We start from the raw sequence: 25,150 nt of genomic DNA, 5'->3' as shown, positions 1-25,150 counted from the left end.
CTATCTATCTATCTATCTATCTATCTATCTATCTATCTATCTATCTATCTATCTATCTATCTATCTATCTATCTATCTATCTATCTATCTATGGGCACAATTTTAACTAACTTTCCAGTACTGAGGTAACAACAATGCATTTAAAGGAACAAACATTCCCTTACCTTGAGAAGGCCTCCGTGACTGCCACCCAACTGCAGGATGTAACACATGCCACCATACCCCACTGGCACAGCTATGTCAGTGCAGGAAAGTTGGTTAGAATTTGGGCCTAAGAAGTATGTTTCAGGCCTTGTACATGCCTGTGCCTTCATGCAGATTCTTATTATTCTTATCATTACCATTATCATTTTTTCCCCCATGAAGACTATTCAGAAATCAAGCTTTTCAATAAATATGGGTATGTGTGCGTTTAAATTGAGGAAAGGGATTTGGAGAAAAGAAAGAGGAGGCCAATTAAGAATGACTTATAGCTTTTTTCAAAACTTGGACCAGATACAGTATTAAATACAGCGCTGGATACCAGCTTGCAGGTCCATCACATCCAAGGATATTTAAAAAAGAGAACTAAAATACACATATTTGCCAATGATCAAAGGCCCCATAATTCAATGTACAAGTGAAAAGGCCTGGTGGACTCCTGGGGAAATTCATGAACAGGGCACTGGAACTTTAATATCAAAGTGCTTCAGGTACCTGATTGCACTAATATACATTCCAATGTAAGTGTGGCAGGCCAAGAAGACTGCAGGGCTTTGCAGCTGCCAGTGTAGCAATGGTTTTAGATTGTATGCACATTGGACAATTGACAAACTTTTAATCTAGTACTTCCATAACTTTTTATAACTTTTAATAAAACAGACTTCCTGAGTACAATACCAAAAAAAAAGTGGCTCTGAATGTACAAGAACAGATTCGATTTTCTGGCACTTTTGGTATTTGAAAGAAATCATTTTTTATTGGAGATTGTTGTATGGCAGAAATAATTAACAGTTTTCCAGGTCAAGTCTGTTACCAAGTGGTCATAAAAGGAAAGCTGAAGAAGAGGGCGGGAAGGCAGTTAGTTGGAGGCTGCAGGGAGTGGCAGTCTGCCTGGCAGAACATTTTTGGGGATGAAAATAATGAACATAATATGAAAAAGAAAGCAGACCAACATCTTGCCAAAGGAAAGCACTTCTAAGTCCCATGGATTGTTTAGTTCCAGAGAATTCAAGGACACTTTCTCCAGGGTCAGTGGGCAGCAGAGCCTCAGCCTGAAGACAGGCACTGTACTCTCACTGAAACTGAAAGTAACGCACTTGAACTGGATCATGCCCCTCTGGATCTTCCTCAGCAAAACGCAGTGCCTTAAGAAAGCAATTTGGAGAAGTACCACACACAGCACCAGGCACTTGGAGTGACAAGAAGGAAAGAGGAAGGCCTGCCTTGTACTACCCACTGCAAGTAGGGAGGAGACCTGCGATCAAAGTAACTACTATGTACAAACTCGGTTCAGCTTAATACACAACAGATATTTTGCATCTGTTCAAAAAGGCATCTAAGGCCCAGGAAAGTTTACACCACTAAAATGGTATTTAGCCTTTTAAATGCCACAGGACTCTCTGTTAAATGTGCTGTAACGTTGCCCGCCTCTGGGACACAGTTTTCCATCATCTAATATCACTGTTCAAGATAATTGTGCACACTAAAATTATAGAAACAAGTGAAAATAAAACACCAAAGTTGTGGGTCTAATCAATGTAGATTTTTTTTTGGGGGGGGGCATTTATTGCATCTTTCACTAACACCCGTTTTCATTTCGTCACTTACATGCTAGATAAATAACTTTCACTCCCAGGAGCAGAAGTTATCCAATGCAGGAAGGCTAATGGAAGCATTTGTGATCATGGTGAAGACAAACAGAAAAACAATATGGCGTCCAATATTTATATAAAAATACACATCAATTTATACACACATTTATACAACTAAACATATAGGCACCGTCGGTTTAAACCTCTGGAACTCCAGGCCACGGTGGTTTTTCTTGGTAGGTTGCTGACTTAGGTTAGCGTTAAGTGCCATTGCTTACAACAATTATTAGAAAAGAGCTTATTAATACACCCAACTGTGAAGCTTACTTTGCCTACTGTAGTGCAACAGCACACAAAAAAACAAACCAAACCAAAAACAATGGCAGGCATGATCCAGCCAAAATGAAGTACTTTTTATAGTGGAATGGGAAGGGAGGTTACTTCATAAAATCATAGAGCTCAAAAGTACTACTTAAAGAGTGGGATGACTGAGAAGAGAAAAATATTTTGGTTTATATTTACTTGAAATGTTTAATGTTGGAAAACCAGTGAATAATTAAAAAAAATAGTAGGGAGTCAAGTAGGAGCTAAGCTGCAATCATATGTACACGTACACTTACTTGGGAGTAATGCACACTGAACTCAGGAGAACTTATACTGAGTAAACATGCATAGGATCAGACTGCAGAGCATTCTCTCTGGCCAGATCCTGCCTGTAATTTCTTTAGTGACTAGGAATCTATTCCACTGTACATGAATCATTGGATCAACACCTCGAGAAGCGTGGGATGTGGGCAACCTAATACTCCCCCCCCCGCCACTCTCAATCCGAATTAAGAATGAAGAAAAAGAAAAGCTACATGCAAGATGACAACCACCCGAATTATCTTACTTGAAAGTAAGTCCTACTCGTTTATGTAGAGTTTACTTCCAAGTGACAGCGTTCAGGCTGGAGGGGCAGGCCTCAACATCAGGACACGCTGAGTTAGGAGGTGGTGAGGCTCCGTGCAATTAGTTGGGGGGTGGGGGTGGAGGAGTGCAGTCCTTCCGAGTATTTCACATTACAGTCAGAGGTTCGTTGCAAGCCAACTTTCGTTTACCTTGGAGACAAAAATCATGCTCGGCCATGACGTCATCCTACTCGGCCATGACGCCATCCTCCCAGCTCTCTCGGACAAGCGACAGTCTTCGGCTCCACTGTCAAATTCAGGAGCCGACCCATCGAGCAACAAGATCTCTAGGTCACAACCGCTCGTTTTAGCACCTGGATATTCTTGGACACAAGTTTATAGTTTTAAGAGGTCCACGATTGCTAATTGCTCCACAGTATACTGGCCTGGGGGGGGGGGGAGAGCAGAATAAAACAAAACAACAGAACCTACCGAAATACAAATGAAAGAGGGGGCTTTAAAGGGGGGGGGTTAAGACCTGCAGCATTCCAAGAACTCCGAGAAGATAAGGCGAACCTTTGCTAAAAGCGCTTCACAACAGTCCGCCACCCGGAGGCTGGCGAAACCTTAAATATATTTCAAGTCTTTCCAACAGTCCTTTGAGACAAGAGTGGGTCGCCTGCCAGGTCTATTCCCAGCCCTTGGGGGGAGGGAGGGCCCGGATCAGGAGACATTGTCCTTCAGCTTGGAGACTATTTTCTTGTCCTTGACCCTGCGATTCTGAAACCAGATGGTGACCTGTCTTTCCGAGAGGTTGGTGGCCGCAGATATCCTCCGCCTCTTGTCCTTGTTGATGAACTTGTTGATGGCGTACTCGCTCTCCAGTTCCTTCAGCTGCAGCTTGGTGTAAGGCACTCGCTTCTTCCTCCCACGCCGGTAGACACACATGTCGGGCGGGTTAAGTGCAACGTCCCCTGCGAGAGAAGACACACGAGTCGAGCATGTTAGCATGTCAGTAGCACAGGCTCTCCAGCTCTAACTACTGGGAGCAGACTAAGAGCGGGCTCTTTTGCCCCTGGCCCCTGCAAAAACGAGGAGATCCACACTCCTTCGCCCAGTGTGGAAAGGGAAAGTAAGACCCGTGAACGGGAAAACGGCTCTTGCGTGTCTTCTCAAGAGCGTGTTGCCTGCGTCTGCCTGCGTGGGGGCTCAGGAGAGGCGATCTGGGACATTCCGCACGGGCGCTCCGGGAGGAGTTCTGAACAGCGAAGGATCATAAAACGATCACACCAAGCCTCGGAGGGGCCTGCCTTCATTATGGCCGGCAACTCGATCCTCAGCCCACTTCCTCGCTGATTATTTCAACAGGTCTAATTTGCCGCAGTGCTGCCAGGCGGACTTTCTCAGGAGTAAGGGCCCAATCCTATCCGACTTCCCAGTACTGGGGCAGCCGCAGTGCAGCCCCAAGGTAAGGGAACAAATGTTCCCATACCTTGGGGAGGCCTCCAAGATGCCTCTCCCACACAGGAAGCAGTGCATGGTAGATTGGCACAGCAGCACCGGCACTGGAAAATTAGATAGGATTGGACCCTAAGCTCCTGCGAACAACGAGCGGGCTATTTCTAAGTAAGCACACCAAGGATCAGGATATCCACTTCAGAACCTCCTGGTCACCTCTGCATGTATTTCAGTGGGACTTACCGCCAAGCAAAGGGATTTATTACCTTCCCCGGCAATAAATTTAAATGAAATCCCTGGAGTTGACCTCCAAAGAAATGAGTTTTAGGTCTGGGGTGTTCCTGTCTGAATGACGCCATCTCAACGGAATGGGGGGGGGGGAACCTTTTTCTCCATTGTGTAGAAGTCAGTCCCAAGGATTTCGAGCGAACCTGGGTACAGACAATAGCCGGATGTAAAAAAATGCTTACTGGGAAGTAAGCCCCACTGAGTTCAGTAAAACTTCCGGTCTCGAAAGCACTGTTAGGATTGCAGCTTGCCTAAAGCTGCAAAATTAACTCCCTTTACCTGGGAGAAATTAAAGTTTAGGTAAGTGGAGTAAGGCCGCAATCCTATCTATACTTTCCGGGGAGTAAGTGCCATTGCAAACAATATGACACTACTGATTAGAAATGCATAGGGTTGTGCTCTAAGGCTGCAATCCTAAACACTCGTTCCTGGGAGTAAATCCCATTGACTATAACGGGACGTACTTCTGAGTAGACATGCATATGACTGGGCTCTAAATGCGGCTAGGGAGGCTGTAGAATAAAAGTGCTGAGGGCGACAACCCGAGAGCACAAAAAAGGATCTCTCAGTCTTCTGGCAGGGACTGAGGGGTACGTAAGCAGGTCCCCGGGCTTCCTGGAGGCTCCTTTTCAACAAGAATTTCTGGGTGCCCAATTCCAGCGCAGAATAAAAGCCACAGAAAACGGGGACGCCCATTCACGGGGTCCTACGGATCGAGGACATAAATCTCAACCGCTGGAGGAACTGCCCAACCCCTGTCCCTCCCTCCCCTCCTTGTGGCTGAGGTGGGCACTCATTCGCCCAAGTGGTGGCTTCCTGTCCAGTTGACCTCTTCCTCCTCCTCTCTGGTGCGGACAACAGCTGGCTGTGCGTACCTGGGAAGGACGACTTCCAGAAGTGGGAGCCCTGGGCTTGGTCTTTGGCGCAGTACACCTGGCCGTTCCAGCCATTGGCCAGAGTCCACGACTGGTAGCCTTCCATGGAGATGTAGGTCTCGTGCCTGGGCTCCCCGGCCGCGGCGGCGGCTGCAGCAGAGCCAAAGGTGGAGACCACGTCCAGGTAGCCGGCGGGCACGTGCTGGTAGGGGCTGGCTGCGGCTGCGGCGGCGTAGCCCTGGTAGAAGGAAACCTCCTTGGCCCGCGAGGAGACGTCGCTGCCGGAAGGCACGCTGGTGCTGGCCAGGCTGGCCACGTCCATGTACTTCTCCACGGGGAAGGCGGCGTGCGGGGAGGCCTTGAGGGCGGCGTTCTGCTGCAGCCCTACTCCGTGCGCCATGCGGCAGCTGTAGTAGCCGTTTCCAAAGGGGTGGTAGCCCGGGTGGTAGCCCAACGCGGCGGCCGCGGCAGCAGCGGCGGTGGTGGCGGAGGGTGGCGCCGTCGGGGGCCCGCCGCTGGAGCAGTCCTTGGACGGGGCCGCCTCAGAGGACGAGGAGGACGAGCGCGCTCCGGCGGAGGAGGCGCCAGAACGCTCGTAGGCGAAGCCCGCGGAGCTGGAGCCCGCGGGGCGACCCGACGGCGCCGCCCCGAAGACCGGCGGGGACAGAAAGTTGCGGCACTGCCCGCCGCTGCCTCCCCCGGCGTCTCCCCGCAGCGCCTCCATCTCCCAGCCTCCCACCGCTCGGCTCATGCCTCCCGCGCAAGGCAGACCCGTCGCTGCTGCTGCTGCTGCCGCCGCCGCCCCTCCTCCTCCTCCCCAGCCTGGCCCAGCGACGGCCCACAGGCGCTCATGGCTGCGCTGAAGGGGCGGCTGGCTGACTGGCGGCCTCCTCTCCCCGCGCTCGGGATGGTTTATAAAAACTAAGGCCACTCCGGGAGGGGGAAGCGGAGCCTGGCTTCGTAGGGAGCCCGGCTGGGGTTTGCATTGGCCGCCGCCAGGCACGTGACCCTGGCCCGGCCACCACCGGGAAACTGAGCCAGGCTCGCTCCCCCTACCTCCTCCTCCCGCCCCTCCACTCCTGCACTTTGTTTCCTATGTTGCTGGCTGCAGTTCTCGCGGAGAGATGCACGAGCCTTGGCTTTTTGGAGACGGGGGGGGGGCACCAAAAAGGAGAGTATGAAAGGACTTGAAATATTAATAAATGGCTGCGCCCCTCCCCTCCTCCTCTTCCTCTCTCTCTCTCTTTCTCTCTCTCTCTCTGACCATCTCAGAAGGAAGGAGTGACAGGATTTAGACCAGTCCTCAAGGACAAATGACAAAACCAGAGCTACAAGAGGACCCACAAATGCTCTCTCTCTCTCTCTCTCTCTCTCTCTCTCTCTCTCTCTCACACACACACACACACACACACACACACACACGTCATTTATCCGCTCCTCTCTGCACAGAACCAGGTCAGAAGAATTTTGGTTTGGGGGTGTCCGGAAGAGAGCCCATGGCGAGAGAATGAAGAAGCTGCTAGATCAGAAGATGCAAAGGGGAGCCAACCTGGACTGGGACAGAGACTGTCCTATCGCTTCCTTTCAACTTCCTCTCTGGGCATGTGGTTGTGGTTTCACCTCCGGCCACAGGCTGGGGAGAAACCACGCGAAAATGGGGAATAACTGTGAACAGCTCACTTCACACCCAGCTGGTACGCGGGGGAGGGGGGGGACTGAGAGCCAAACCTATGCATGTCTACTCAGAAGTAAGTCCCATTCTAGTCAATTGGGCTTACTCCCAGGAAAGTGTGGATAGGATTGCAGCCCCAAACTTTTCAGCGAGGCATACAGTGCTTGTAGATCTATCTATCTGCTTACTGGAGCATGCAGGACTGTCCGAAATGCACGATGCTCCGCTTGTTATCTTGTCCCATCCTGCTGTCCATTGCAGCACTTACACATTATTGATCCAGACCAGCCCACTCCGCAGTAGGTACCGTGGCTTCGAATCTCCTCCTCTTTTTTTGTGATTCTCCTTGTTGCTTTCAACTCATTCTGCTTAGGAACACAGCCAAAGCTAACGAGAGCGTGCGTGGGGAGAAGGAGCCCCCATTTAGGTAACTTTCACTTACAGCAACAGCATAATAATGAATATGGACCCCCACCCCCCAAAAAATCAGAGGTTATTTATACACTGTTATTCCCACGGAAGGACGCTTTAGCTATCAGCCCATCAAGGCAACTCAGGTTATTTATTGTGGTTTTCACGGGGGGGGGGTGGATTTCCAGGCATGACCCCAATCTTTATGCTGCTGTTCTGAAAATGTAGCGCCTGTGCACCATTTCGTAGAACGAATCCCCCACTTCAGCCTTGGCAGAGAACGAAGCCCCCTCTTCAGCCAGAGCGCCCCATCTCGACTCTGGTCCTGAGGGCTGCGCTCCTATGCAACACTTATTTGGAACTCAATCCCATTAAACCTGTTTCCCAACTAACGTGCGGAATATGGGGCTGCTGGTCAACAGTTCAGGCTGTAGCTGTGCAATTCTGAACCTACGAGCAAATCCAGGATCTTACAACCCTCAAGTCAGTGTGTCTTGGAGGGGATCTGGGGTTTATCAGCTTGGGGAAGGAGAGAGAAAGATCCTCCTGGGCAGATGTCCTGGGAAATAACTTCCACTGAAATATTAATTTTTAAACCGAGGGGTCCACACGGGATTAAGTCTTATGGGGTCCACAAGGGATGAAGTTTTCGATAATTGCCTTCTCTCTTATTTATTTATTTATTTATTTATTTATTTATTTATTTATTATTATTAACAATATTTATATACTGCTTTTCAACTAAAAGTTCACAAAGCAGTTTACAGAGAAAACAATTATTTAGTAATTGTTAGAGAGAGAGAGAGAGAGAGAGAGAGGCAGGCAGGCAGGCAGGCAGGCAGGCAGGCAGGCAGGCAGGCAGGCAGGAAAGAAAGAAAGAAAGAAAGAAAGAAAGAAAGAAAGAAAGAAAGAAAGAAAGAAAGAAAGAAAGAAAGAAAGAAAGAAAGAAAGAAAGAAAGAAAGAAAGAAAGAAAGAAAATATGGTTTCTTAGTATACTCACTTAACAAAGAAGGAGAAAGCCGACTGAGCAGATCCAAAACCCATTTAAACAGAAGTACTTGAAATAATGGAGACTGTAAGTATTTGCTCTTTAAAATATTTAAATGTGCAGGCTTAAATCTACCAGGGGCAAGACTTAGAAAAGACCGTGTAAATCTGACGTGAGGAGGAAATGGATCTCAATTCGATTTTCGGATCCAAACCGAATTCGCTCCAGGATGGTGCTGAAGTGTGTTGTGGAGGTTTGCAGCTGCAGCTTTCCATAGTAATTTGGGAGAAGGAAGAGAAGCAAAAACTTGTCTCACTCACTGGTCTTTTCGCTGCCGTTTGTAATCCTCTGGCCCTAATAATACTTGGCAGTTTCGGAGAAAGAAGTGAGGAGTGACCTGGCGGAGTCAATAAGGACAACGACAAGCGGCTGGCAACGCACATGACCTCAGTTCTACTAAACTACCAACAACTCCTAATCAACCGAGCAGGCCAGTAAGTGAAACTGACAAAGGTCATGCAGTTCACTCTAGTCTGAACCCAGTCCTTATTTGTTTCCAGGATGTGTAAAGTATGGGTAATTAGGAAGTGGTTACTAAGGTCCCCAGTAAAAATATTCCTTCTTGCGCTCTGCTGAATTCCATATTTCTCTCTCTCTCTCTCTCTCTCTCTCTCTCTCTCTCTCTCTCTCTCTCAGAGAGAGAGAGAGAGAGAGAGAGAGAGAGAGAGAGAGAGAATCTTTTACATTTCGAAATATTTCTGCAGTAATAGGGCAGTCAGAACCCCCCAGAATATGGGACTCGCACAGTAAAGTTGCAACCCTGCGATTGCTAACTTGGTCCAACGTTATCTACATATGCATAATTATCATGGGCACGATCCAGCCTGACTGAGATCTTGTAAAAGACGCAATGGCACTTGCACGAAAGGAGAAAGCCCCAGTGAACCGGCTCCCTCTAGAACTGGAAGCTTCAAGCGTTCTTAATCGCGGTTGGATCTTTTCTGATTTAGCCTGAACAGTGAGTTTTGTATGAGACACATCTGAAAACTGCCTCCAAGACAGCTTGTGGCTTTCGTAAGATGTGCTGGAACAACAGCCTCTTCAATTACACTGTCCACTACATTCAGTCAGGACTTGAGATCAACAGTTTTGCTGAAGGTCCTGCAGAAAAAATGCAGCATTGGTCTGGGAAAGGAGATCGTGGCAGGGAATCAAAATAGTGAGCTCACGAGGCAAACCGACCTCCTAACGTAGAAAAAAGCACCCTGCCCTTCATATTTGCGCAAAACCTGCTGCTCTCATTTCGGGGGAGGAAGTCCCAACCAGCAAAGTGTCTCTGGATAGATTCACAGTTATCATTATAGAATGGGACGGGGCAGGTCAGGATGACCGGTGGGTCGTGAGAGATGGTGATGGGATGCGTCTGTGTGTGTGTGTGTGTGTGTGTGTGTGTGTGTGTGTGTGTGTGTGTGTGTGTGAGAGAGAGAGAGAGAGAGACTGGGAAAGGAACTTGTCTAACCAGACTGACCGCTTGGCAAATGCACCAGGGCGTCACCTTTTGCAACAACACCTTTTCAAACTTTTTCCCCCTGCCCCTCCCTGCATGTAGTCGACCTGCAGGCAGCTGACATCACAACTACTTTACATTTTCCATTTGCACATGGTGCAGGCATTAGAATGAACAACACTTCAGCCGCTGGATGTGAGCACCCTGGGAAAAGACGGAGGCCTTTCCTGCAAAAGGAAAAAGAAAAGAAAAAAGAAAAGAAAAAGTTGTGACTGGTGTTTGTGGATGAAATTATCTCATTCTTTCATCTCCCCCCCCCCCCAATATGAGCAGTGATGTAACGTAATGCGAAGCCATTTCCAAATTAGAGCAGTGGCTATTTTCATCTTCCTGTGACCCATCTCAAACCAAATCTCTCTCTCTCTCTCTCTCTCTCTCTCTCTCTCTCTCTCTCTCTCTCTCTCTCTCTCTGTCTGTGCTTTAGAGCCCTCTCTCAGATCCCATTCCTTAGATGTAAGACAAGCTTCACAGAGTTCCATTGGAACTGAACAAGTTCCCAGCGACTGGACACAGGAAGGCCACCAATCACCACTTGTCAGAAAACTCAACAACACAACAGTATTTCCAAGACCATCTCTTCTGCACCTGCATCCTAAACACATTCACTGGGAGAAATTCATTTGCTTCCCTGTTTGGAATTAGACTTGACAAACATACCTAGGCTGGAAGTGCCAAGAGGACATTCTCTTCCACACGATGAGGGTGACTCGGGGGTTGAGACTGCAAGATCCACGCTGTGGCGGCACCCGCTCCTTAGATCCATTACTCTGGCATATGGAGGAAAGCAACAGTCCATCCCAACTGCACCAACATATCCTGATGAGAGAAGCTGAAGCAGGAGCGTAATTTAGGCAGGTTTTATATCCTCAAAGTATGAAGCCCAACCGGCAGTAGAAACCATCGGTTGTGCTCATTTTTTGCTTTATTGTTAGCATCATCATCATCATCATCATTATATACCACTTTTCAATGAAAAGTCCACAAAGCGGTTTACAGAGAAAAATCAAATAACTACTGGCTCCCTGTCCCGAAGGGCTCACAATCTAAAAGAACACCAGCAGACAGCCACTTGAAAAGACAGTGCTGGGGTGAGGAGGGCCAGTTACTATCCCCCTGCTAAATAAAAGAGGAGCACCCATTTCAAAAAGTGCCTTTTACCCAGTGAGCAGGGGTGGTGGTGGTGGTGGTAATAATATTAATATTAATATTAATAATAATAGTAGTAGTAGTAGTAGTAGTAGTAGTAGTAGTAGTAGTAGTAGTTAATAATATTAATTTTTCAGGAGCAAAAATGCACACATTAATAACAGAGTGTGCATTTTTGCACCCGAAATATTAATATTTATTTCCTTGATAAATAAATCATTCAGGCTTTCATTCTTGATAAATATGTATTTTATTCTTGATAAATCATTCTTGTATTTTCATGTTGCTTTATTTGTTTGTTTTCTCAGCTGTTTTAGGTTATGCTGCTTTCATGTTGCTACAACAGAGCAGTAACTTGGCTGCTCTATTTTAATATAGGAAGGAGGGAAAGAAAATATTATATTTGAATAATAGTCTATTCCTTTTGATTCTTTTCCATTTAATAGTCTATTATTCAGTTCCAGGGAGAAGAAAGCAAGCAAGCAAGCAAGCAAGCAAGAAAGAAAGAAAGAAAGTCTTTGTCGCTGACACCAAGGTGAGGAATAGCTCATAACACCTCCGTTGTCCATACTTACCTATTATCATTTGTTTGTTGATTATTCTTTCTTTCCACTCCAGCCCACAACTGCCAGTGCAATCTTAGCCATGTCAGAAGTAAGCCCCACTGACTTCAATGGAACGTGAACAAGTAACAGCCCAATCCTATGTTTGTCTACTCAGAAGTAAGTCTCGTCAGAGTCAATGGGGCTTACTCCCAGGAAAGTGTGGATGGGACTGGGCTGTGAGTCTGCACAGGATTGCAGCCTCTGATGCAACAGTAGTACAGACTTCGGTTATTTCTACAGTGGTACTTTTGGTGTAACTGGAGGAAGGGAAACGTGGTCCTGCTCTCACAGATCTTGTCTCGTAGATTAATTTTAGTGGCAAATCACCCCTAGGTAAATATTGGAATGTAAATCATCACCATGTCCATCATCAGAAGCATCGTGAAAAGAAATCTATTAATTGCAGCTAAAACTGCTCACATCACCCATTTCTAAAGTCATGAGGCATTCTCAAAGATGAACAGTTTTTTTAATGGACTACATCTGATTTCAGATACATGAAGTATTTTCCTACATTGGCATATCTGCATTTACATACGTATGTACATTACACATACGGGTACAGAGGAAAAAGGGTAAATATCATAATAGTTGTCATATTTTATACAGTGGGGCTTAATGGCTGTGAGATCTTTGCTGGAAAAAACTTGTAGCCCCACAATTTAATTCCCCCGCCCTCTCTCCAACTGCCTGTACAATTCAACTCAATGGACTTGAAGACTCTTTGGAAACTTTGGGGGGGGGGGGGTAGAGAGCGATTCCTCCGTCTGGGGACGTCACTTATAACTGAATTGTCAGGGATTCCAGACTGCGGGGTAAAATCCCATGTTAAGATCCCAGTGGTTTCGATGGAAAAGTTTAACACAAACACAACCTCTTCTGTTGAAACGAGTTTAACATTTAACTTCAGCTGGATCATTCAAATGATTTAAAAGGAAGGTCGTTGAATTCGATAATGCATCTTAAAGGAGGGCTGGTTTTTTTAGAACTGATTGTATCACGCACAAGTATTAAAAAATAAGCTGTAAACACTGAGGGTACAATCCAGCCCAAATGCCACTGATTTCAATGGGAAAGTTAAGCGCCTGTTTAACCCTCTCAAATGTACTCAGGTTGCGTTCATAACTGCTGAACCCCTGGTTAAATTGTGTCCTTGAATAGAAGAGTCCTGAACTACCCGGCAGAAGTGGGTGGTAAGGAAGTCACAGACCACAGCTTGATGGCAGCGTAACAGCCCAGTTCTACACACGATGAGTTATAAATCCAAGGGAGTTCAGTGGGACCTACTCCCGTGTTGGTGTGCAGAGGACTGAAGTATATCCCCCTCCCCAGAACTGTTAAGTTAAAAGGTTTGCCTTTTAATACGTTCTTCCATTTATAAAAACGTTTTTGAAACTCAGTAAAGTGGATAAGTACTGAGATTGTTCGAAGTCGCACAACCTACGTGAATTGTGCCTCTCAATGGTGGGCAGTTTACAACTGTCTGCAATGCACCTTAGGGCACAGTCCTAGCCAGGTCTACTCAAAAGTAAGTCCTATTTTGTTCAATGGGGCTTACTCTCAGAAAAGTCTGGTTAAGATTGCAGCTTTAGTTGACTGCAAGCTACTTAGTGGACTGGAAGAAAATACATTTCATTACAGCATGCAGGAACAGAGAAAAGTTAGTGTTCACAGACAGAGCTCCCTGTAAACCTCTGGACAGCAGTGCCTCTTCCCCATTGGATCGCGTTTTCAGAAACAGGATTAAAAGGGTCCTAGCAGCTGCTTGCATTTTCTTCACTTTTTTAAAAACTGAGTTGCTAACTGGGGAAAGGGGTGGGTGGGCGACTTTCGTTTAAGGCTAAGCAGTACTCTGGCCTCTCTTCGGATCACATTCGGAGGTGCTGTACCCAATCCTGACCGCTAGATGTCCCTACAACTTTTCCTGAAAGGTTCAGCACATTGAATGCCGCGTGAGTTTGCCCTGGACGGCTGCCCGGTAAACCAGCACGAAACTGAAAAACCTTCAGGTATTTAGGTTAAAAGAATTTTGACTGCAAAAGGGAGAGGAAGAAGGCTCCCAGGAAAAAAACACACACACAAAAAAAACCCTGTCATATTTACATAAAATCTCCGCTGAGACTGCCTTCTTATGGCTCAAAAATAAAATAAAATAAAAAATTAATAAAATAAAAAGCCAGCCTTAGGAGTTGCAGGAGAGAAAAGATAACTAGTGTGTGAGTCGTGGAATAAATGTGAGACTCTAAACAGCACAAGCCAAGGATAAGACTGACATTTCACCTGTATAATATCTCTACATATTTTTTTATAATCAGCTTATTGCGGGAAAGGGCAAACGTGGCACTTAGGGGATGCATAGGTTTGGAAAGCCTAAGTAGGTTTCCTAGGAGTAAGTCCCACTGGACACAATGGGAGTGCCTTCTGAGCTGACCTGCATAGGACTCTACTGCTGAAGGTCTGTTTCAGCAGGAACAAGAAGAAGACTGACAGCGCTGTGGGTGTATCTCTCCGTCTACCTTGAGAGTGAAAACTTTTCGTATACTAGTTTATCCATATGCCTTCTACTTATTTATGCCAATATAAAATGTGTGTGCATTTATATTTAGATAGTTAAATTTTTTCAAGTGATCTGTTGACAGAGAAGAGAGTTGCACTCCATATTATATACTATACCCCTTTTCTTTTTTCCCCCAACTACTATTATTTTGCACCGAGGTATGTTTATGTATACTGTCCAGAGTGTACACACATATGCACCCCAATCTGTAGGTAGAGGTGTTTTAAAATGGTGTTTACTCAGAAGTAAGCCAATTGTGTTCAGTAAGACTTGGGCTGTAATCCTACCTTACTCACCGGAAACAAACACCTCTACCTATAAGTCGACCTAACGTGGACAATAAGCCTCTCTGAAAGGAAGGTGAGCAAGGATGCGAAACAAGAGGGCAGAAGGTCATCTGAATGTCTGCGGAAATTTTAAAGACTTGGATTTGAACACAATCCTATACATGCATCCCTTGGGGGGAGGCCCACTGAACTCAGTGGGGCTTACTTCTGAGGACTGTGCTTTGATTGTTGGCTAACAGCCCAATCCTATCCACACTTTCCTGGGAGTGAACCCCATTAACTCAAATGGGACTTACTTCTGAGTAGACACGCATAGGATTGGGCTGTTAGAGTCCCATTATAGTCCATGGAGGTTATTGTCAGGAAAGTGTGTATAGGATTGCAACCCACACTGCTCAGCGGGAGGGAGCGAGCTCCGCTTGGTGGCAGGGCACCTCTCCTGGCTTGAGGAGCGAATTGACCCCTTGTCTGACCCTGGCTGACACTCACGGTGAAATCAAGTTCAGCCCAGGCTTGTCTGGCATTGGAGGGTCTAGACAGATGTAAACACGGAGACAGGCTGCTGCTGCTTCTGGGACGCCATGTTTATTAGCTGCCGGAGCTCTGCAGTTCACCTCAAAGCACCCGCAGTAAAGACGGGAAACAAATATTTACTCAGCCTGATTCTAAGGAGTGCTTGGACTCTTTAAGAGCTGGTGGGGATTTCGGCCCACTTGAAGCATATGCTCCATTTCAATTAAGACGGAGGAATCGTTCTCCTTTAAAACTTCTCAAATTGGCGTCTCACCTTCTTTGATGTCACAGGGAACAACTTTGGAAGGGGGGTGAGGGTGGTTAAAAGCTTGGCTCCAGGCCGTAGCACCTACAGCACAAAAACTTATCAGAATAACTGAGTAAATACCGCAGAAGCAGTCCTCTCCACCTTGGTCAACTAGCCCGCCCCATCCAAGATCGCGTTAAAACACACCCCGAAAGCTACAGCTTTAAAACTACCAGTTGAGTTTCCTCAACGCAGAATGTTTCCAAAGAGTCTTCAAGTCCATTGAGTAGAATTCTACAGGTAGTTGTCTAGAAACATATAAAGATCAAGTAGCTACTTTATTAGTAGGGAAAGTTTTTTTTTTCTTTTCTAGAGAGCCAGGACCAAGCGAGACGCGCTGCGGTCGGTGTCGCCACCTCATATGGACTTAGTAGATAATTAAACTCCGCTTTACCGCATGTTGCACTTTTCCTTCTGCTATGAAAGGAGGTGCGGCTGCAGAGACCTCAAGGACTGGCCTTATTTAAAAGGTGCAAAATATAAACTAGCACCAAAGAAAGGGGTGGGGTGGGAAGAGAGGCGGGAGGAATTCTTGGGCGACCCCCGAAGGAAGCCTGCAGCGTTTACACACAACAAAAGAAGCCACGATTTTCTTCCAAGAAGGGGCCCACGAGTCGAAAGGGATCCCGGGTTAGGTTCGTTCCCGCGGAGATCGCAGGCAGAAGATGGGGCTGTATCATCTGTTTTGTGACTGTGAGGTGATCCGAAGATCTGGTGAGGAAAGGGGGGAAAGAGAAAAAGATCCCGACCGCGTTCAAGCCTCCGAGAAAACGGACGGGGGCGCCAAACGACAGCAATAAAGGCGCCCGCAGACTTCCGCTCCCCACCTGAGCGCTGCTTACAGTCGCTCCCCAGGCTTGACGGAAGGCTCTGCAGAGATCTGTAGGCAAGGGGGGAGGTGTTTGGCATCTTAGAGTCAACCCCGATCCCACTTGTAAAACAAATCCCAGACGACCAGCACCGCTACCAAGGGGCTGATTTGGGGGGGGGGGGGTGCCAGTGGGTTTATTACGAACAAACCAGAAGTTCCTTCGTTTGGAGTCAACCGCGTTCACACCGAAGTCAGGTGAACTCAAAGTCTCCCGAGAGTTTATAGGAACCCAGCAGATCCGGAGCGGAGTGGGTTCGAAACATCGTTTAGAAAAAAGTTTCCGTCCCAAACACAGAAATACAAGCGGAAGGTTTGGCTCTCCGGGGAGCCTGTCAGAACAAGGGGTCCTTATCAATTCACTGGGGACAGGTTAATTGCCAAGGACATTCGCTTTCACTTGTGTGTGTGTGTGTGTGTGAACGCGCGCTCGCATAGAGAATCAACGATAGGTGGAAAGATACGAATGTAAGGTTTGCAACTTAAAAACACTTGAAAATTATAGGAATCCGTATATGATATGTTACTTCAGGACAGGCGGAGTTTACTCTCTCTGCCCGATTCGTTTGCCATCTCCATTCCTTGCTTTTGTCCCATGCACCCAGCCTTCTGGATGCTCTCCTCCAGCATTCACCCTCCAAAGGCCCTCCTCAGTTGAATACCGAATATAACGAACAGTAGCCCCACTACAGATCCATAACCCACCCATCACAAAGGAGCTGGTTGCTGCCTTCTGAGCAAGGTCGTTTTTAGGATCAATCTACTGCACCGACCACAGGACCTAGAGCTGCTACAGACACCACCACCCAGCCTGGTCACATCTCTTCACGTGTGAATTCTGCTAGTTTCAGTGGAGTTGATTCAGCAGGAAGAATGTTAGGAATTGTGGTCCGGTGCGCATGAGAAACCGTGTTAAAATCATTGCCCTCATGGTCCTAACCAAAACACTGTACAAGCACTCGAGAGAAATGGTGGTGCTGGTCCATTTTAACTGGGTGTCACTGATTTCAGGAAGTGCTTCAAACGTTTGCTTGCAGTGGTGTTAACGCTACTGAACTTTTTCCAGATTATGCCGATTCACGGAGCGAAAGGTCGCGATCAAGTTAATATGAAACCCATTCGACTACTATTGATTTTAATGGGAGAGTTAAGCTTGCGTTTAAGTCTGGTCTATTGAAATCAATTGGATCCTGTCCACTGTCTAGGATTTGCGTGCTGGGATAGTGTGTGTGTGTGTGTGTGTGTGTGAGAGAGAGAGAGAGAGAGAGAGATTTTTTAAGTTATTATTTTTGAGTTTCCAAAAAGAGTTAATAGACCTTGCAAATAATGAAATGAGACCATGGTGGAGCAAAGTTTTGCGGTGTGTGGTGAGAGACAGAGGTCGTTATTTGGTCACAAGAGAAACGGAGGCAGGTCTCTTCTCCATCCAAGCCAGAGAATCAAGTTTAGCTGGGGGGGGGGGGGAGAAGAGAAAGGCCCTCCTCGAATGGAAAGTGTTGGACAGGAGCTTTTGAGGAGGTACTCCCAGGATGCTAATGACAACGGCTTTATCTTCGTTTAAATGGTTGCTCTAGGCGTCATTATTACAATCAAAGTTCTCACTGAAGAGCGAGTTTCCGATAGGAAGGCCGGCGAATCGCTCTCCCCCGTGTCCCTCACGGCGCTGGGCGAGATTGGCTGTTTCACGGAACGGGGAGAGAGAGAGAGAGAGAGAGAGAGGAGCAAACTGAGAGGCAGGTAACTTTGCGCAGGGGCGGTAGGGTGGTTGAGGGAGAGAGAGTTGGAGGATGGATGCTGAAGAAAACGGAGGATCTTACACTTTGCCCATTTTGAGTGCCTTTGAAATTTTGAAGTCCAGTCCATTACCCCAAAAAAGCGGCGGGGGGGGGGGGAGGGGAAGGACACGGTCCTGGGATTGAAAGGGGAGAAGGAGGTTGGAGAGAAGTCGAGGCAGAGGATGAATGAGTGAATGAATGGATGAATGAATTGAGGCATCCCCACCCCGCACCTCCTCTCTGGTGCTTTAAATCATGTCTTTAAGGATTCTTGGAACATTTTTTTTCCTCCGCTCAGTCAGTCCACCAGAGAGAGGATTTTGAGCCAGAAGCGAAGGAAGGACTTGAGACTAGTTTCGTCAATAAACAGGATTATCGAAAGCTTCCCCCCCTTCCCTTCAAACAAACAAAAATTGAGAACCTGGTTTGTGAAGGCGTTAAAGAAACACCCTGAAAACCCTAGGAATAGAATTAATGGGTCCATGTGCAGGCTGCGGCTCGCGATAGAAGCTGGTATGTATCTGCCAGGGTAGCTACTGAAGGGCGAGGAAAGGGGTGTTGGAAGTGTGCTTGTGTATGTCTGTCTGCGTGGGGTAGTAAAAGAGCGAGTCCATGTCCTCCAGGGAAACCTGGGTGCGTTGTTAAAAAGGAAGGAAAGGTGATTAAAAGGCGGCCGAATGGGGGGAAGAATATCTCTCCCCCCACTTTCCACCTTAAGCAAGCTTCTCTTCTCCCAAGATTTTCACTAAAACGCTTTCCTCGAAATCAAAGTCTTCCCTGTCATTTAGCCTGTGTTTCTGTTTGAGGACAAACGAGGAAGAGGCGGCATCGTTAGAAGCTAAAAAGGCAACACACACACACACACACACACACACACACAGCCCAACAAAGGAGGGGAAAAGGGGGGAATCAGCGCATAATGATGCACCTAAATGAAGGGGGAAATGCTGCTCGGCTCGTTTTATTAATCAGACTGTCAATTTCACCCCAGGGGCCAAACTCCCGAGCGATCCAGGCGAGATCTGCTCCGGACCAGATCTGCTCCTCTCTTCACTCCTGCCGCCCTACCTGGATCTATGTGCCTGCTCAGAAGCCGCCTTCGTTATCCGCTGACAGGAGCTCGTATTTATTTGCTTATAAACCTGTTACAATAAATGATTATTCGCCCAGCGTCACTCGCACCTTAATGACGAGCGCGGCTCTCCGTGATGAATGACACTTCGGGGCGAGGAAGGATGCGCGGGTCATTTTGACCAGTCATCCCTTTCGCTTTGGCATCTCCGATGCGTGGTGGATTTTCGGTGTTGTTGTTTGTTTTTTTCACGCCTCCCTCCAAAAGAGGTAATCATATTTAGAGACACTCTCTGGGCTGAATGCGAATTAGCCCCTGCTGCAGGCTCATCATTAGGAGGACCACCCCTTGCATCCTTGACATCTTAAATACTTACATATCTATCTCTATATATATTCAGACACAGTTGTTTTTTTTAAGGGCGGGGGGGGGCCCACAGCTGAGATGATGGAAAGAATAAGAAAAGAGATGATCCTGATGGAAAGAGGGCTGCACAGCCCCACGGCCGGCAAGAGGCTGGCGAATTTGTCCGACTCGGCGGGGAACGCGGTGCTGGAAGCCCTGGAGAACTCGCCCCACGGCGGCCGCCTCAGCCCCAGGCTCTCCTCCGCCCCCCTGCACAGCGCGGTCGGGGATATCCCCACCAAAGGCAAGTTCGAGATCGACACTTTATTCAACCTCCAGCACCAGAGCAGCGACGGCGCCGCGGAACTGCCGCCTTCCGAGAGCAGGAAGAAGGTTGGCCATTACTCAGAAGTGGCTCCAGAGGCAGAGATGAGCAGCGATGTGGAGGTGGGCTGCTCCGCGCTCCGCTCCCCGGCCGGCCTCGCTTCCTCTCAGCTGAAGGAAAACAACAGCAAAGGTAACTCTGTCTCTCCCTCCTCGTCCTCTCCCTGACCCCCACCCCTACCCCGAAGCGGGCTTGCCTGCGGTAAGAACTCAGAGAGGGGGTCATCAATGCACTCAACAGAACCAGCTCCTCCAGCTTGGGCTTTGGAGGTTCCATTGGTCAGAGAGGACAACCCAACACTGACTCTTGATCAAATGGCAGGGAAAAGGTAATGGGGCCCTTTCTGGAGTCTGGGGCTGCAATCCTAGCCACACTTACCTGGGAGTAGGCTCCCTTGACTATAATGGGACTTACTTCTGAGTAGACATGAGTAGACCAGGCTTGGGCTCTGGTACAGGGAGCGTGGAGGAGGCTTACAGTCTCCAAGGGTGGAGGGCATACAGTCGCGATCTACAGATGGTGTCTTTCTGCACCTCCAATATCTCCATGAATCTACCGTGGCATTTATACTCGCCTACGCTGCATTTCTAGAGCGAAGGATGCAACTCCAGGAGGATGGAGATAGCGTATTTATGATAAACGCCATACAGTGCACCCCTGAGCATTTGGGTATCTCTTCCACAGGACAGACACACGTTGTGCATTCGGAGTTCACAGAGTATTTAAACTGTGTGTTTCTAGATCCAAAGCTAGGCTGGTGCATCTTGGGCAACCTCCACCCAGCATCTTTCTGCTGAGTGTTTATATCTGAACAACTCCGAGATGATAGCAGTTAAGACTTCATTTTTATACCATCTGCAGGGAGGGTTTTCGAAGTGTAGTTGGTTGTTGTCTTTTCCCCAGGCAAATTCGCAGTCTGCATCTGACTTTCTTGTGGATGTTTCCCTCTAACGATACAGAATCGTTTAAAAAAGCAAGCAAGCAAATCATACATCGCTTGCTCCCCCTTCCTAGAACGATTCACTCGACCCTGAGCCTAGAAATCATACAGAAGCATCTCTCCAAAGCACCGTAACAACTTTTTAAAAAGAGACGGTACAAACAGATGCAAACTCCAGGAGCTTGAAATATGACCATCACCGATCAGAGGGTCTCTTTCCACAGTGCTGTGCTCTTTAGTTTTGGCCAAAGATGTCCTGCAAGAAAATAAACTGACAATCCTCGCAGGCTATGGTGAATGTTTTGGTTCCTATGAAATAAAAGAGTGACAGTGACAGCGTACCCACAGGAAAATTTCTGGTTCAGGGGCCTTTTTCTGCAGTTCCACCAGACACCCTTGAAACTTTTCCTGATTTTCTATAATCAGTGGAATGCTATTATTATTATTATTATTATTATTATTATTATTATTATTATTATTATTATTATTATTGAAAATGCTACATTTTCTTAGAATCATTTGGCTACGAAGCCATTAAAAAAACGAAAGATAGAAACTCTTATTGATTCGGTTAAGAGCAGCAATTTGTATCCATGACAGCCAGCATTAATTATCAGAGAGCCCAGATTGCAAATGGGGCCTGCCGCTTCATTGAAACCTACACACCAACGCATCTTCCCCAGAATCAATTCTCTCTCTCTCTCTCTCTCTCTCTCTCTCTCTCTCTCTCTCTCTCTCTCTCTCTCTCTGGCTGCTGCTGCTTTTGGGGTCTTGTAGGTTATTCGGAAAACAGCTCGACTCCGAGCACCACTACCTCGTCCTCAGGTTCGAGCTTAAGCAGCCTGCACAGTGGTAGCGCCTTGGGGAGCTCCAGCTCCGGAGCAGACCAAGTGAGGAGGTACCGCACGGCCTTCACCCGAGAGCAGATCGCCAGGCTGGAGAAGGAATTCTACCGAGAGAACTATGTCTCTCGGCCCAGAAGGTGCGAGCTGGCCGCCGCCCTCAACCTCCCGGAGACCACCATCAAGGTATGGCGAGGCGAGGCGAGGCGGAGGGAGACTGTCTCCTCACTCTGGAGGTTCGGGGCTGGAGCCGGCGTGTGTCCTTCGGGTTCTTAAATCACGCATTTGGGCTGCAGCCCATTTCCACTGACAGCAGAGATTCCGTGGTTGTCTCCCCCCAGGGCGGCAAAATAAGGCCAGTAGTAAAGTAATAGTACACCAGACCAGTAAGTCCGAGAGTCGAAGCGTTCCCATCCGATCGCCCAGACATCTCTGAGGCTGCAATCCTGTTCATACTTTCCTGGGAGTAAGTCTTATTGAACACAGTGGGACTTACTTCTGAGTAGACATGCATAGGATTGGACTGTGAGTCCGGTCTCGCTCTCTTGATTTTATTTGCTTCGGTTTTTATTATTTTGCACATTTTTTTCCAAAAAAAAAAAAAAAAAAAAAAGGTAAAAGAAAGAAAGAACGAAAGAAAGAGGAATGCCCCTAAAATGTAGTCACATGGCATTTTAAAAAAGAACTAATGTTGCATTCTTAAATTACTCGTTTTGGAATTGGATCCAAAAGTCAGACCTCCCCGCTGAGCTCTTTTGAATTGTTCCAAAGAGTTTTGCTCATTAAAACTCAAACTGAGAGGAAGAAGCCACGAGGTTGGGGGGGGGGGCTCTTCTAACAGCCTGAAAAGATCCCAACCCCATTCTTGGTCATCCTTGGTTAAAAGAAGGAGCGCACTCGCTCAAAACCGGGAGAGGAGTGGTTCACAGCCCCGTAACCCGACAGCTGTGTTTGGTTTTGAAGGCTGCAAAACAAGCGTAGACGGCAGAACTTCCTTCCGTCCGCGTAAACCCGTGTAGGATTGCGTTTATGTCTGTGTTCGGAGGAAACTTGGTGGGAAAAGGTTCTTTTTTAATCGTGTGGTCCTGAGGCTTATAAAATAAGTAGGAAGACGCAGCGGTAAACGGAAGGAGCAGAATACCTGGGCTGCCCCCTTTCCCTCCCCCCCGGGGTGTTCTGCGTGGGTGAAATCCACAGCTTTTAGAATGAAATGTGCGGCTGGCTGTTTGATGAGTGGGCAATCTGACCTGGGTTGGGCCTTCTTGCAATGTGATCTACACAACCCGGTCCATGTGAAAGTTTGGAGCTACTGTACTTTGACTGCAGTTAGGACTAAAACGAAAGGCTTTCACTGAATTGAACTGGGGGTTGGGCTGTAACTATACAGCAGGACAGTGGTGCCGTTTAGTGGGCCAGTGGGCAAGCAATGCGGAGTGAGGCCTTCCGGGTGACAGCTGCTTCGCAAAGATGCTCGGAGAGAGGAGAGCTCCTCTGGAGAGCGGTGGAGAGCTCCACACTCTGTTACTCCCGCTGCTTCCAGACGAAACGCAGAGGGTAACCGAATGATCCTGCAGGCGTTTTTAGCTGTGGCTTAAAAAACATGAGAAGCTGAGACCGTCTGAAAGGCCAATCCAATCCTTACTCGGAAGTAAGTCCCATTATAATCAATGGGGCTTACTCCCAGGAAAATGCGGATAGGATTGTAGCCTGAGACTTCTCGCTTTCTCCCTGAATGAGTGACAAGGAGTCCGTTTTTAGTTTGTGCCTGGTGGCAAGGGGGGGCGGTAAAGTGTTGGCGGAATCTGTTCGTTCAGACCATACTCGGGTTGATAAGAGATGGAGGCTCACTGGGGGTGGTGGTGGTGGTGAAAAGGTACTGGCGAGCCGCCCCCTGCCTTGCCAAGGCCCCCAGGATGATGCACGCCTGCCTGACCTTTCGGAGGAGGGAGGGGGCGTGGCGACCTGGCTGTGCTGCTGTCTAAGGCCCCCCCTCCTCTGTGTCTCCCCCTCCGCTGCTCCATCCACCCACTGCTCCACCCCACCTCCTCCCCCTCCTCCCCCCATCCTCAGGTGTGGTTCCAGAACCGTCGGATGAAGGACAAGCGGCAGAGACTGGCCATGTCGTGGCCCCACCCGGCGGACCCCAGCTTCTACACCTACATGATGACCCACGCGGCGGCCACGGGGAGCCTGCCCTACCCCTTCCACTCGCACGTGCCTCTCCACTACTACCCCCACGTCGGGGTGACGGCGGCTGCGGCGGCTGCAGCGGCGTCGGGGGCGGCCGCCTCGCCCTTCGCCACCTCCATCCGCCCGCTGGACACCTTCCGCGCCCTCTCGCACCCTTACTCCCGCCCGGAGCTGCTGTGCAGCTTCAGGCACCCGGGGCTCTACCAGTCGCCCGCCGCCGCCGCCGCCGCCGCCGGCCTCAACAGCAGCGCCGCCGCCTCCGCCGCAGCCGTCGCGGCCGCCGCAGCCGCCGCCTCCTCCGCGCCCCCCGCCGGCTCCGCGCCCTGCTCGTGCCTCAGCTGCCACAGCAGCCAGGCGGCGGCCGCGGCGGCCCTGGGCTCCCGGGCAGGCGGCTCCGAGTTCCCCTGCACGGCGGCCGCAGCCTCGACTGCCCCGCAGCGCTCTGAGAGCGGCTTCCTGCCTTACTCGGCGGCGGTGCTGAGCAAGACCGCCGTCTCCCCCCCGGACCAGAGGGAGGAGGCGCCGCTGACCAGATAACCAGCCCCTCCCGGCGGCCTGGGCAGCGGGGCCGAGCGGGTTTTGTAGTGCGAGGGGTGGGGCGGGGCGGGGCGGGACGGGACGGACACACACTGGAGCTCTGGTCAGCCAGGGAGCTTTCCTTGCAGTTGCATCCCCGCTGGGACCCAAACTGGAAACCAGAACGGGGCTGGGCAAAGCAGCAGCCCCACCAAAACCAGAACCCTCTGGTCATGCCTGCAAGCCCAATCCTATTCACTCTTCCAGTGTCGGTGCAACTGTGCCCATGGGGCATGCACTACATCCAGTGGTGGGAAGGCAGTCACAGAGGCCTCCTCAAGGTATGGGAACATTGGTTGCTTTGAGGTTGCACCGGTGCTGGAAAGTTGGATAGGATTGGGTCCTGTGTTCACATTTCCTTCCACGGTAGAAGCTACTTGGCTCTAAATGGGGACCGAACCAGCGTTTCCAGACCCTCTGTACTCAGCCCCCACCCCTTCTCAGAAAGCCCCGCTCAGCTCCCCCTGCTGACAGCATTGGGAACTGTTTGGGTGTCTTTGAGCTCTTGGTTTTCATTTCATTTCATTGCGGCTGTCTGAACCCATGACCTCGAACCACTCCAAATACATTAGTTGGGTATCTTGTAAAACTGGGAACCCCATTAAAAAAATAAAAATAAAAAGACAAACAAGCCTGCATATGCTTGGAGTTGGGCTGAGGATGAAGGCTGCAATCCTATCCACACTTACCTGGGAGTAAATCCCATTTATTATAATAGGATTTGCTTCAGAGTAGACATGCATAGGGGTGGGCTGGAAGTCAACAAATCCTGAAGCCATTCAGGACCACAGGCAGAGGT

At 48.6% G+C, this 25,150-nt stretch overlaps 2 protein-coding genes across 2 annotated transcripts; one reads left to right on the top strand and one right to left on the bottom strand.

Moving 5' to 3' along the window:
• Positions 1 to 3,406: 3,406 nt before the first annotated feature.
• On the bottom strand, positions 3,407 to 6,055 carry HOXD13 (homeobox D13). The gene is made up of 2 exons (XM_066638280.1): positions 5,305 to 6,055; positions 3,407 to 3,657 (listed from the first exon to the last, which is right to left on the bottom strand). The coding sequence occupies exons 1-2, from the start codon at positions 6,053 to 6,055 to the stop codon at positions 3,407 to 3,409; spliced, it is 1,002 nt and encodes a 333-aa protein (XP_066494377.1).
• Positions 6,056 to 19,517: 13,462 nt separating this feature from the next.
• On the top strand, positions 19,518 to 24,312 carry EVX2 (even-skipped homeobox 2). The gene is made up of 3 exons (XM_066611355.1): positions 19,518 to 19,935; positions 21,521 to 21,771; positions 23,656 to 24,312. The coding sequence occupies exons 1-3, from the start codon at positions 19,518 to 19,520 to the stop codon at positions 24,310 to 24,312; spliced, it is 1,326 nt and encodes a 441-aa protein (XP_066467452.1).
• The last annotated feature ends 838 nt before the right edge of the window (positions 24,313 to 25,150 follow it).

Source organism: Tiliqua scincoides, chromosome 1 (genome assembly GCF_035046505.1).
Source record: "Tiliqua scincoides isolate rTilSci1 chromosome 1, rTilSci1.hap2, whole genome shotgun sequence".
Classification (NCBI taxonomy): Eukaryota; Metazoa; Chordata; class Lepidosauria; order Squamata; family Scincidae; genus Tiliqua; species Tiliqua scincoides.
The sequence above is the reverse complement of the archived record's forward strand: the minus strand, read 5'-3'. Positions and strand labels throughout refer to the sequence as shown.